The 13214-nt window shown below is 38.9% G+C and overlaps 1 protein-coding gene across 4 annotated transcripts in view; it reads right to left on the bottom strand.

Moving 5' to 3' along the window:
• The window catches only part of MAGED1 (MAGE family member D1), a 55715-nt gene that overhangs the window by 28520 nt on the left and 13981 nt on the right, over nucleotides 1–13214 (bottom strand). For 2 of the 4 annotated variants that reach the window (XM_055337654.1, XM_055337650.1), the window contains one exon: nucleotides 6274–6361. The exons of 1 other annotated variant lie outside the window; for it this stretch is intronic. In XM_055337654.1, the coding sequence (XP_055193629.1) occupies nucleotides 6274–6337 (64 nt within the window). In that variant the 5' untranslated portion in view covers nucleotides 6338–6361. Of the gene's footprint in view, nucleotides 1–6246; nucleotides 6362–13214 lie in introns of those variants that run through there. One more of the 4 variants, XM_055337653.1, reaches the window with a different exon arrangement.

Below are 13214 nucleotides of genomic sequence, written 5' to 3'. Positions count from 1 at the left end.
TGGACACTCTGAAGGTACCTGAGATTTTGCATGCTCAAAATTGAAACTCATCATTTCTAGCCCTCCACCTCAAATCTCTTCCTAGTTCTAAATTCTCCAGCTCATGGAATGACACTTTTTTTTTTAAAGATTTTACTTATTTGAGCAAGAGAGAGCATGTGCACACAAGCAAGGGGAGGGGGGCAGAGAGGGAGGGAGAAGTTGAGAGCAGGGAGCCAGATGTGGGGCTCAAACCCAGGACCCTAGGATCATGGACCTGAGCCAAAGGCAGATGTTTAATCAATTCAGCCACCCAGGCAGCCCTCATAGTATGGCTTTAATGTCTTCTCAACCACCTAAGGCAGAAAGAAAATGGAAGATCTTAGATTCCTTCTTCTCCATTGCCCTGCTCCCATATCTAGTCAGTGACTGAGTTCTTTTTTTTAAGATTTTATTTATTTATTCATGAGCGACACAGAAAGAGAGGCAGAGACATAGGCAGAGGGAGAAGTATGCTCCCCGTGGGGAACCCGATGCAGGACTCGATCCCAGGACCCCAGGACCATGCCCTGAGCTGAAGGCAGACTCATCCACTGAGCCACCCAGGCATCCCAGTGATCATAGTTTCTCACATGTGTATTCTCATTTCATTCCCGTTGCTTTAACTCAGGCTTCAACATCTCTTCTCTTCTGTAATAGCCTGTGAATTAGTCTTCCTATACCCAGTTCTATCTTTTCCAGTTTACCCATTTTATTCTCATCCACTGGATAGTTCTAAAATACAAATCTGATTCTGTTAATCTATTGATTAAAATTTCCAAATATCTCTCCATTGTTCTTAGTATAGCATTCAAGGTTCTCCCTGATCTAACCACTGTCTCCTTTTCATTACATCCTCTCTCATTCTCTATGTTCCAACTACACTTAGCTTCTTAAAGGGACCATAAACATACTATAAACAGAGATATTTCATATAAATCTCTGCTCATACCACCACTGCTTGGACTAACTCTCTTCTATTCCTCAGCCCCAGCAGTTAACACTGATAGCATCTACATACCTTTCAATACTTAAGCATTAATTTCTTTCTGGAACCCTCTCCCACCCACTGGAATTAACTATTTCCTCCTTTATGTCTCTAATGTATTCTATATGTATTTTTTTATCAAACATGTGTAATATTCTGCTGTGTATATTTGTTTACCTGTCTCTTCTACTAATATCAGCTCCTCTGGGAGCAGAAGCATATTATTAACATCTCTACTCAAAGCATCTATCACAGTGCTTGGCACAGAGAAGACGCTTAACAAATGTTTCTGAATAAGAGTCATCATGAGGATGTAATATAGGAGGCCAGTCTGACACCAATCTCACATCCATGGCAGACATCAGTAATCAACCCCAATATAGTTCCCTGGACCTCAGAGTCATTCTCAAGACAGCATACCATGAAAATCTACTTCAATCAGTTGGAATTGGCATGAGATATACAATTCTCTTCTAGGAGTGCAGGGCACCACAATGATGTGCCTCAGTAATTATCAGAGTTGGTCTAAGCAAATTAATATGGGATTAGGCAGAGTATCTCCTAAACAATCTTTGCAACAGTATGACTACAGCAATGGCACATATAACAAAGGAATGTTGTAGCAAAAATTGGGTGTTGAGAGGTAAGTTCTGTCCATGTGCATCCAACATCACCCACTGAAGAGACATCTTGTCATCAAAAAACACAAAACCCCATATACTGTTGTTCTGATTTATACTCCAGTTTTATCAATTCATTCAGAAAATATTCATCTCTGAGGATCAAAAATCTGATAACAAGCAAAGTACTACACCTGAGAAACCAGGTAACAGGCCTATCATACTTAGAGAAACAATGGATCAATTTATCTTATTCATTCCTTCTGTATCTAGACCCCCTGGAAAAGTATAGTGGAGACTAAAAACCTCTTTCTCAAAGGAAAAACAATCTTTTGGAGCATTTTTCCCAAATACCAAAATCCATTAACGCATAAATAAAATGATGATTTATGTACAGCTCATGGAGGTATAAGACTGTTCATGACCACAAGTAACTGGCCTGGAGACTCCAGGCAAACTGGGCCGCCTATGCAGGGAATTCATTTCTTATTGCCACAACAAACTATCACAAACTTAGTGTCTTAAAGCAGTATAAGCTTATTTTCTTATAATTCTGGCAGTCACAAATCTACAATGGGTTTGCAAGGCTACATTCCTTCTGGTAGCTCTAAGGGAGAATCCATTTCCTTGCTTTTTCTAGTTTTTAGCAAGTGCCTACATTTCTTGGTTCTTAATCATGAAAGCCAGCAGCTTAACATCTTCTTTCCTCTCTGACCTCTGCTTCTGTCCTCATTGCATCATCTATCTAGAACTCTGATCTTCTTTCCTATAAGGACCCTTGTAACTACACTGGGCCCACCCTAACAGTCCAGAATAATCTCTGCCATCTCAAAATCTTAATCATATCTGCAAAGTCCCTTCGACCATTTCAGGTAACATATCAAGTTTACATTCAGGTTCTGAATGTAAATTAAGAGGCAAACATTTTGTGGGGCTCCCGGGTGACTCAGTCAGTTAAGCATCCAACTCCTGATTTTGGCTCAGGTCATGATCTCAGGGTCATGAGATCGAGCCCCCACATCAGGCTATGTGCTGGGTGTGAAGCCTGCTTGGGATTCACTCTACCCCTTTCTCTCGGCCCCTCCTCTTCCCCATCACTTGTGCATGCTCTCTCACTCTCTCTCATAAAAAAGGGCATTTTTGGAGGTCCATTATTTAGCCTACCAAATGCAGGTGGCACAAACTGTGCATCATGTGATTCTGTAGAATATCATTCACATTACAACATCATAGATACTTATATTGATTATGACATTTTTCTAACAAGTAGTAATAAAGTATTTTGATAAAGAGGTACCATTTTCCAATTTACACAAAGGTACCATATGAGTTAGCAGAAGCCCCATGGTCTAAAGGGATTAATATCTCAACACAGCTGTAAAACCACAAGGGTGGAAGAATTCTGTATTATAGAGGCTTGAGGCCCTGGCAACAAAAATAATAACAAACATTCATTAAGTGTGTACTACGTGGCGGGCATTATACTAGACACTTTATATCCCTTATAATCCTTTGAATATTCACAACTGGGCATGGTATTAGAAGACCTAAAAATGAACAATGTGAAGCTCAGAGAGATTTGTTAATGTAATTAAGTCACATAGCTAGAAGGTGGTTAAGCTGGGAAATAAATCTAGGTATATCCAGTTCTAAAACCCAGATACTTTCTGCTATACCATGTTGCCTCCTTAGAATGAGAGGGTATAAAAATCAATTTATTATTATTTCTTATACTTAGGGTTTCTGGAAGTCACACTGATCTTTCACTGCTAGAACAATGAATATTCCTGTGCATTATCAAGTAGCAGTTCCTCTGAATACTGGGTGACAGACAAGCAACCTGTATCTATACCCATCCAAGGAGGAAAATCATAGTATACAATCTAGTTTCTCTACATCTTATGGGCTAGATTCTGTTTATTTTGGCTTGTCTAGTTATAATTCCTAAAATGACCTGGCTCTGTTCCTAAAGCTCCCAGCACATCTGTCTTCCATTTCTGCTCAGTCTATTTTAGAATTGGACTGCTGCTCTCCCTTATTTCCTGATGATGAAGCTGTCCAAGCTAATCCCCAAGTCTGTGTTCTCTATAGTACACCAAATTGCCTAAGCCATGAGAAGTGGTTAGGATGGACATTTGAGAACAGAATTTTGCTATTAATGAAATCTTTCCAGAGGTAATCCCCATTCAAAGAGAGTTACAGGATTAACTCTTTATAACCCTTACTTCATTTTATGAAGCCCAATGTGGAGTTTCTGGGAGTATCTACCAGATCCCAAAACTGACGTAAGGCTTCCAAAACTCATTGCACTGACGAGTGAATTCCAATTTCTGGAATGCATTTCTTAGTGACAAATAAAGGCTAACACATCTCTGAATATTTACACATTGTCATTATAAAACCATAACAATTAAATGATGTAATATTCAAATCCTGGCTCTTCCAGTGATAGCTATGTGACCTTGGGAAAATTCTTCCATCTCATTTCATTAGTTTCTTCACATGTAAAACAAGGATGAGAGTTCCTATATTACATGATTGCTGCAACAGTTAAATGATTAAACAGACTACATAAAGTTCTTATACTGCTTGGCACATGGTAGGTGTATAATTATATGGGAAAAATGTATTTTAATCAACTTTTATTATGAATCTTTATTTTCATTTTTACTACAATCTGATTTTCTCACAAAGACCTTTCCATAGCATTACATTAGTAAGATGCCTGTACTGTCTAATGCTGAGTAAGATTATACTTCAAATGGAAGGCCTTTCCACATTCACTGCATCTGAAAGATTCTTTTCCACTATGGACCCACTGATGTCAAATAAGACTAAATCCTACTGAAAGCAGATTCACATTTTTTACATACATAGAAGATCCTGCCTCTATGAATCATTTGATGATAGTTAAGACTTAGCCTCTAAATGAAGGCTTATTATTATGGGTACAGTTTCTCTCCACTATGAATTTACAGATGTTAAACAAGGATCTCCTCCTTCCATCTCCATTATACATTTTTTGATGTTTTATAAGGACTGATATCACCAAAATCCCTTTCCCACACTCATTACACACCATAAGGTTTCTTTGCACTACCAATTCTTTCATACTGAGTAAGGTCTGAGCGGGATCTGCAAGTCTTCCCACAAGCATTGCAAACATAGAGTTCTTCTCTATGAACTCTCTTACATTAAAAAAAAAAGTATGAGTTTGTCCTGAAGTCTTTCCCATAGTCAACACATTCACAGAGTTTCTCCACTGTGCATTTTCGTATGATTGAAAAAGCTTGATTACTCACTGTTATTTCTCTCACACTGGGAAAGTTTTCCTACCCTATAAAATCTCTGGTGTTGAAAAGAGAATTAAATTCTGCCTGAAGGCCTTCCCTTGTTTTCATAGCCATATGAATTAATAAATTCTCAGGTGGGGATTCTCAGATGTCATATAAGCTGGGCATCATGACAAGAAACTTCTATATTCATTACCTTCATAGGGTTTCTCTCTACTATGAGTACTCTGAGGCATCAGCCTTCAACATCGACGAAAGGCTTTTAGACATTAATCATACATGTAGCACTTCTACCCACTGGAAATTTTCCAGCGTCTCACAAATTCTAAAACCTTTGCAGAGTTTTAGTCCTATAAACTATACCTCTGTTACCTACCCAGTTACCCCATCTCTGGGTGATGGACATTAAGGAGGGCATGTGATGTATTGAGCACTGGGTATACAAGACTGATGAATCATTGAACTCTACCTCTGAAACTAATAATATACTCTATGTTGATTAGTTGATTAATTGAATTTAAATAAAAAATTTAAAATAAATAAATAAACCATACCTCTCTGCTCTTTCTCCTACAGGTTTTCCTCATATAAAACATCTAGCTCAGTCTTTCCTCAGTCAAGGTACTTACAGTCTTCTTCGGTAGGATTATTTTTTCTAAGTGGCGGTATTGTGCCCACAGCAGATTTCCACAGAAAAATGAGTATATTAGACCCTTCTCTGCCAAGCTTTCCTTCAGCCTATGTCATCACATGCCAAGTCTTCTCTACAGTAGAGAAGCAGCCTTGGATTCTAGATCCATAACATTCTTTAGAATTTTGATTTTTTTCTGAAATTTCCCTCTTTGAAGTAGACACTATTCCTAGTCAAAATTTTATCAACTAAATGATAGACCCACATACAGAAATGGGCAAAGAACATGAGTAAACCATTCACAAAAAAGAAATGCAAACAGAAAATTAAATACACCTAGAAAAAAAAAGGAACATTTTTCTGCCCCTATAGTTGTAACAATAATGATAATAATACTACAAATACTTAGTAAGCATGTACCAAGCACAAACACTTCACCAAAATATATTAATTATATTTCAAATGGAAACCTTGAGAAATAGGTATTATTCAAATCGTATAGCTGAAGAAACTGATGTCAGAAAAGAGAACTGGCTTACCCAATATTTTAGAGTAAGTAAGGGAACCTAGTGTCAATTCAAGTATGTCCAGCTACAAAACTCCTGTGTTTTCCACCAAGTCAAGGTGCCATGGGCATTCACCAACCAAAATCCAAAACCATCCTAACACTAACAAAACAAGTTCTCAAGCTCCTACCTGTTTCATTCTCCCTTCTTTGCTCACCTAAGAGAATTTCTTCCTCGATCCCTTTGTCCTTAGATCTTTCCAAATTGAGCTGGGAATGCATTTTGGTCTTTCGAGGTGGAAAATCCTGCAGTTAAAAAGAACATAAAACTTTGTAGTTAAAGCTGGGAAACTGACTGCCCCTAAATTCAGTTCTGAAAGGTACAGTGTAGGTGGTAGAAGAGGGTCTGTTATTTAATAGGATGTCTCAGAAACAGGCATGGATCTTCTGAAAGAGGCATAGAAATGCATGTGTGCCCCAGGAACAAGAGAGAGTGCTGACTTTGAGGGAGAAAAACCTGACAGGAGAAAACAATATGACATTTACTCTCCTAGATGTCCCATATTCCAGGCACAAAAAACAATGGAATCTAAAGGATGCAGTGCACTGAACTGGTTATGCACACAGGCTTCAGGGCTGGACAGAGCTGGGCTCAAAACCGGTATTACTACTTACTTGGTATATGACCTTGGGAAAGTATCTTTATTTTTCTGAGCCCTGGATGTTTCATCCATAAAGTAAAGAAAACCTACAAGGTAACGAAAAGTTCTGAGCCTAAACTTAATCTCAAAGAAAATGTAGGAAAGAGTTACAGGAAATTTTCATATTTCTGGTAATTGCCCACAAGGCTGTTTGGACAAACCCTCATGCTGAAAACAAAACAAATTTTTGACAAAAGAGAAACAACATCTACTTAAAAACAGTAAAAATAGAGGGCAATTAAAATATGGAAACAACAGGGCACAGCAGGAGAAAAGGGGAATCTAGAGAAACAGATATGCAGGGAGGCAATTTCTGCCCTGAGGATATCTATCCATTCCCAATAAAATTTTAACTTTCATTTTGGTTGTTTTATAGGCAAAAGAGACAGATTAAAGTCAGATCTACACAGAGTAGGAAAACTAATAGGAGACTCTCCCTACAATAAGCAGGGATGCCAAAAGGCTACCCTCTCAGGGGGTTGAATGAATGCAAGCAGGTCATTTTGCAGTTCAGGCTAAATTACATGACTAGCCCTGGGGATCCTTGAGGCGAATTAGATAAAGAGGCAAAACAGCAGGATCAGCTGATAAAAGACTTAACACTGGGGTTAGCAAATAACAAACTGTAAGATAACAACTTTACTACAGATAAAGAAGTAAACAAACTTGAAGATATTTCCAAGCATCAGGAAACCATAATACATAATATATCACAAACCTAATCAAACTTTTGGAAGAAAAATATAGCATCTCACATGAAAAACCCAAGAGATTGCATTAATCAAGAGATTAATAATTTGTAAAAAAAAAGTATTAGAGTACAGTACAAAGAGACAAAAAGGTGGAAAGTACAGAAAGAGGATTCTTTAATACTCTGAACTGCTCAAACTTCTCTCACTTAACAGGCGTCAGGGCCTTGTGAAGTGATCACACTGAATCTTAACTACTTTACAAGGCACAAGATATAGTGTTTCATTGATAATAAAATTCTTTTCAGCCCTTTCTCCATTTCCACAAGCAAAATTAGGCTCCAGATTCGCTTTTTACTTAAAATTAACTTATGGAATCCAGAGCCTAACTTTACAAATACAAATCTTCACAATCAACAAAAAGGAAACTTACAGAGACATAAAGGCTCTGTACTCTCTTCCCTCCAGCTGTGGAGGGATAGAAACCATAGTACTTCACACTTATTTCAAATAATCTAAATTTAATTTAGATATTAAATTGAAACATTTTAACAAGAATGTCAATCTAGTTCTCTTTTACAATACGGAGACTTATCAATAATAACTTACCAACTAGTTCTATTCTTTGTTAATATAAATCTTTCCTTAGAAGTACTATTTAAAGAAAGACATTTTGTAAGGACTCCCACAACTTTAGAAATTGACAAACTATGAAAATAACCTACAAAAGAAATGTGTAATTCTAACTAGATATCTTGTTTATTAACTCATTAACCTGGTATACTAGACAGAATAATAACCTTCCCAAGATGTCCTGATCCTGTGAATATGTCACTTTACACAGCAAATGGGACTTTGCATAAGTGATCAAGGCTCTTTTATTAAGTACTGTTGGAATTTCCAAATAAAGATAATTTCCTTTCTTCGATAACTTCAAAAGTATTTAGATATCAAACACCACTATTTAGAGCACAAAGCCTCAGAAACACTTCAGTGAAATTGCTTTAGAAAAGAAATTCTATTTTATTTTATACAAAATGATATCAATATTTGGAGGCATAGGGCTGAAAGCGGAAAAATTACAATTATTCACAAATTACACTAACAAGCCCAAAACACTTTGTGATAATTCAGTGAGCTGTATAGTTAAGATTTACATACTTCTAAGTATATTTTATATAAAGTTTATATAAAAATTCAACAAAACCTATAAACAACAATTGGACCTAGAGAAGGAGGTAAGCAAAGTGAATGGTTCTAAAAACAGTGCACCAGAATCAAACACTCCCATACACCAGTCACAATCAGTTAAAAAATGTAATTTAAAAATACTCATGGGAGCAACAAAAACTTACAGTTCATAGAAATACCTCTAAAAGAATATGCATGACACCCTTATGGAGAAAACTATAAAACATTTTTTCAAAGGTATTAAAGATACCTAGACAAAAGGAGGGATGAACCACTTGCATTGTTGAAAAGATGTAACAGGATCTATAAACCAATAAATAGGAAGAAGTTCAAGTCAAAATCTCAATGTTTCCTATAGATCATATTAAGCTTACCTTAAAATCTGTATGGAAAAGTAAAGGGTAAAAAATATACTTTTGAGGAAGAGGAATAAGAGGTCTTTCCCTACCAAATATTAACATGCATTACAAAGCTATTGTAATTAACAATATAGTATTAGTATAGATACAGAAAAATAGACCAATAGAACAGAATAGAAAGTCTAAGGGCAGACATATACATCTATTACAACTTGGTATATGATAGACACAGCATTATAAATCTGTGGAGAAAGAAGAGTGCAGTAAATAGTCCCGGAACCAATGATATATCATTCAGAAAAAAATAATAAATTCTCTACCTCATACGATACACAAAAATAAATTCCAACTAATTGTGAAAAGAAAACTATAAAACTTTTACAGAGAGGGAGGCGGGGCAAGATGGCAGAAGAATAGGGTCCCCAAGTCACCTATCCCCACCAACTTACCTAGATAACTTTCAAATCATCCTGAAAACCTATGAATTCGGCCTGAGATTTACAGAGAGAACAGCTGGAATGCTACAGTGAGAAGAGTTCGTGGTTCTATCAAGGTAGGAAGACGAGGAAAAAATGAAATAAAAAAGCATCCAAGGGGGAGGATCCCTTGCCAGGAGCCGAGCTAAGGGGGGTGGCGAGTGCCCCCAGGACAGGAAAGGCCAGTCCGGGAGAAGCCGAAACTGTACAAATCTTCTTAGATGGAAAGGTGCTCCCAGGGAACTCGGGCAGGATCCCAGGAGGGGCAGGGATACCATCATGCTACCAGGAGCACTAACAGAGGAACTGTTCCCCAGAGGAGAGTGCGCCACACACCACGGGGCAAGCTCCGGAAAGGGCTGGAATTCACGCCTGGCAAGCCTGGGAGCAACTCAGGCAGCGGCTCCACGTGGCCCCGGGAGCGGGATTCCAGCAGTGCAGGCCCCAGAGCCGAGGGCGCTGGGGGACACAGCCCAGGATCCGGAACTCGGCAGAGGCCGGGAGGACGCAGGGCAGCAAGGAAGCTCCTGCCTCTGGGTGGCCCCGAGCTGTGCAGATCAGCACCCCCACCCCGGAGCATCCAGGAACCCATAGACTGGGAACTGCAGTAGTTCCTGTGGAAGCTGACTCCAGAACTGGAGAGCTGGCCACCGCCACTGTTGTTCCTCCTGGTGTCACCTTGTGCCTGGGACTGAGCAGGGCCACCAGGGAGCAGGGGCCTCACAGGATAAACAGCTCCCACTGAGCCATACACCTGGCAGGGGGCTGGGCAGCTCCCCCAGGTGCACAACCTCAAATCAGCAAAGCAGGCCCCTCCCCCAGAAGACCACCTGGAAGGACAGGGGAAAAGCAAGTTATTGACCAAGCAGCACTAGAAAGTTCCAGGGTAAGTTGAGGGATTTACAGTATAGAGAATCAGAGGATACCCTCCTTGTTTTTTGTTTTTTCTTTGTTCCCCCACCCCCCGATTTTTCTCTCTTTTTCTCCTTTTTCCAGTACAACTTATTTTTAGCCATTCTGCACTGAGCAAAATGACAAGAAGGAAAAACTCACCACAAAAGAAAGAATCAGAAACAGTACTCTCTACCACAGAGTTACAAAATTTGGATTACAATTCAATGTCAGAAAGCCAATTCAGAAGCACAATTATAAAGCTACTAGTGGCTCTAGAAAAAAGCATAAAGGATTCAAGAGACTTCAGGACTGCAGAATTTAGAACTAATCAGGCCAAAATTAAAAATCAATTAAATGAGATGCAATCCAAACTGGAGGTCGTAACGACGAGGCTTAACGAGATAGAAGGAATATTGTCTCACATTTAGATCTTTCATCGATGTTGAGCTGATCTTTGTGTATGGTGTAAGAGAATGGTCTAGTTTCATTCTTCTGCATGTGTATGTCCAATTTTCCCAGCACCATTTATTGAAGAGACTGTCTTTTTTCCAGTGGATAGTTTCCTGCTTTGTCGAATATGAGCTGACCATAAAGTTGAGGGTCCAATTCTGGATTCTCTATTCTGTTCCATTGATCTATGTTTCTGTTTTTGTGCCAGTACCACACTGTCTTGATGACTACAGCTTTGTAGTACAACCTGAAATCTGGCATTGTGATGCCTCCAGCTGTGGTTTTCTTTTTTAATATTACCCTGGCTATTCAGGGGCTTTTCGGGTTCCACACAAATCTTAAGATAATTTGTTCCAACTCTCTGAAGAAAGTCCATGGTATTTTGATAGGGATTGCATTAAATGTGTAAATTGCCCTGGGTAGCATTGACATTTTCACAATATTAATTCTTCCAATCCAGGATCATGGAATATTTTTCTGTCTCTTTGTGTCTTCCTCAATTTCTTGCAGAAGTGTTCTATAGTTTTTAGGGTATAGATACTTTCCCTCTTTGGTTAGGATTATTCCTAGGTATCTTATGCATGTGGGTGCTATTGTCAACGGGACTGACTCCTTAATTTCGCTTTCTTCAGTCTCATTGCTAGTGTACAGAAATGTCACTGATTTCTGGGCATTGATTTTGTATCTTGCCACACTGCTGAATTGCTGTATGAGTTCTAGCAATCTGGGGGGGGAGTCTTTTGGGTTTTCTATGTACATTATCATGTCATCTGCAAAGAGGGAGAGTTTGACTTCTTCTTTGCCAATCTGAATGCCTTTTATTTCATTTTCAGGTTGTACTACAAAGATGTGGTCATCAAGACAGTGTGGTACTGGCACAAAAACAGACACATAGATTCATGAAACAGAAGAGAGAATCCAGAAGTGGACCCTCAACTTTATGGTCAACTCATATTCGACAAAGCAGGAAAGACTATCCAGTGGAAAAAAACCAGTCTCTTCAATAAATGGTGTTGGGAAAATTGCACACCCACATGCACAAGAATGAAACTAGACCATTCTCTTACACCATACACAAAGATAAACTCATAATGGATGAAAGATCTAAATGTGAGACAAGATTCCATCAAAATCCTAGAGGAGAACACAAGCAACAAACACCCTTTTAGAACTTGGCCACGGTAACTTCTTGCAAGATACATCCATAAAGGCAAGAGAAACAAAAGTAAAAATGAACTATCGGGATTTCATCAGATAAGAAGCTTTTGCACAGCAAAAGAAACAGTCAACAAAACACAAAGACAGCCTACGGAATGGGAGAAGATATTTGCAAATGATGTATCAGATAAAGGCCTAGTATCCAAGATCTATAAAGAACTTATTAAACTCAACAGCAAAGATACAAACAATCCAACCTGAAATGGGCAAAAAGACATGAACAGAAATCTCACAGAGGAAGACACAGACATGGCCAACACGCACATGAGAAAATGCTCCGCATCACTTGCCATCAGGGAAATACAAATCCAAACCACAATGAGATACCACCTCACACCAGTGAGGATGGGGGAAATTAACAAAGGCAGGAAACAATAAATGTTGGAGAGGATGTGGAGAAAGGGGAACCCTCCTGCACTCTTGGTGGGAATGTGAACTGGTACAGCCACTCTGGAAAACTGTGTGGAGGTTCCTCAAAGAGTTAAAAATAGAACTGCCCTACCACCCAGCAATTGCACTGCTGGGGATTTACCCCAAAGATTCAGATGCAGTGAAACGCCGGGACACCTGCACCCCGATGTTTATAGCAGCAATGTCCACAATAGCCAAAGTGTGGAAGGAGCCTCAGTGTCCATCGAAAGATGAATGGAAAAAGAAGATGTGGTTTATTATACAATGGAATATTACTCAGCCATTAGAAACGACAAATACCCACCATTTGCTTCAAAGTGGATGGAACTGGAGGGTATTATGCTGAATGAAGTAAGTCAATTGGAGAAGGACAAATATTTATGGTCTCATTCATTTGGGGAATATAAAAAATAGTGAAAGGGAGTAAAGGGGAAAGGAGAAAAAATGAGTGGGAAATATCAATGAGGGTGACAGAACACAAGAGATATCTACCTCTGGGAAACGAACAAGGGGTAGTGGAAAGGGAGGTGGGCATGGGGTTGGGGTGATGGGTGATGGGCACTAAGGGCGGCAATTGACGAGATGAGCACTGGGTGTTATGCTATATGTTGGCAAATTGAACTCCAATAAAAATATATACAATCAATCAATCAATCATTGTAACCATTTTGAAACTATTCACTTCTACTTAACTCCTGTTCCCTAGCTCTACTAAACCAGAATGGCTTCTGAACTGCCCATTTCTTCAGGTACTTTCCAAACTCAAAAGC

Source organism: Nyctereutes procyonoides, unplaced genomic scaffold, assembly GCF_905146905.1.
Source record: "Nyctereutes procyonoides isolate TBG_1078 unplaced genomic scaffold, NYPRO_anot_genome, whole genome shotgun sequence".
In the NCBI taxonomy this organism is placed as follows: domain Eukaryota; kingdom Metazoa; phylum Chordata; class Mammalia; order Carnivora; family Canidae; genus Nyctereutes; species Nyctereutes procyonoides.
Note: the sequence above shows the minus strand (reverse complement) of the source record. Positions and strands in the feature narration are given on the sequence as shown.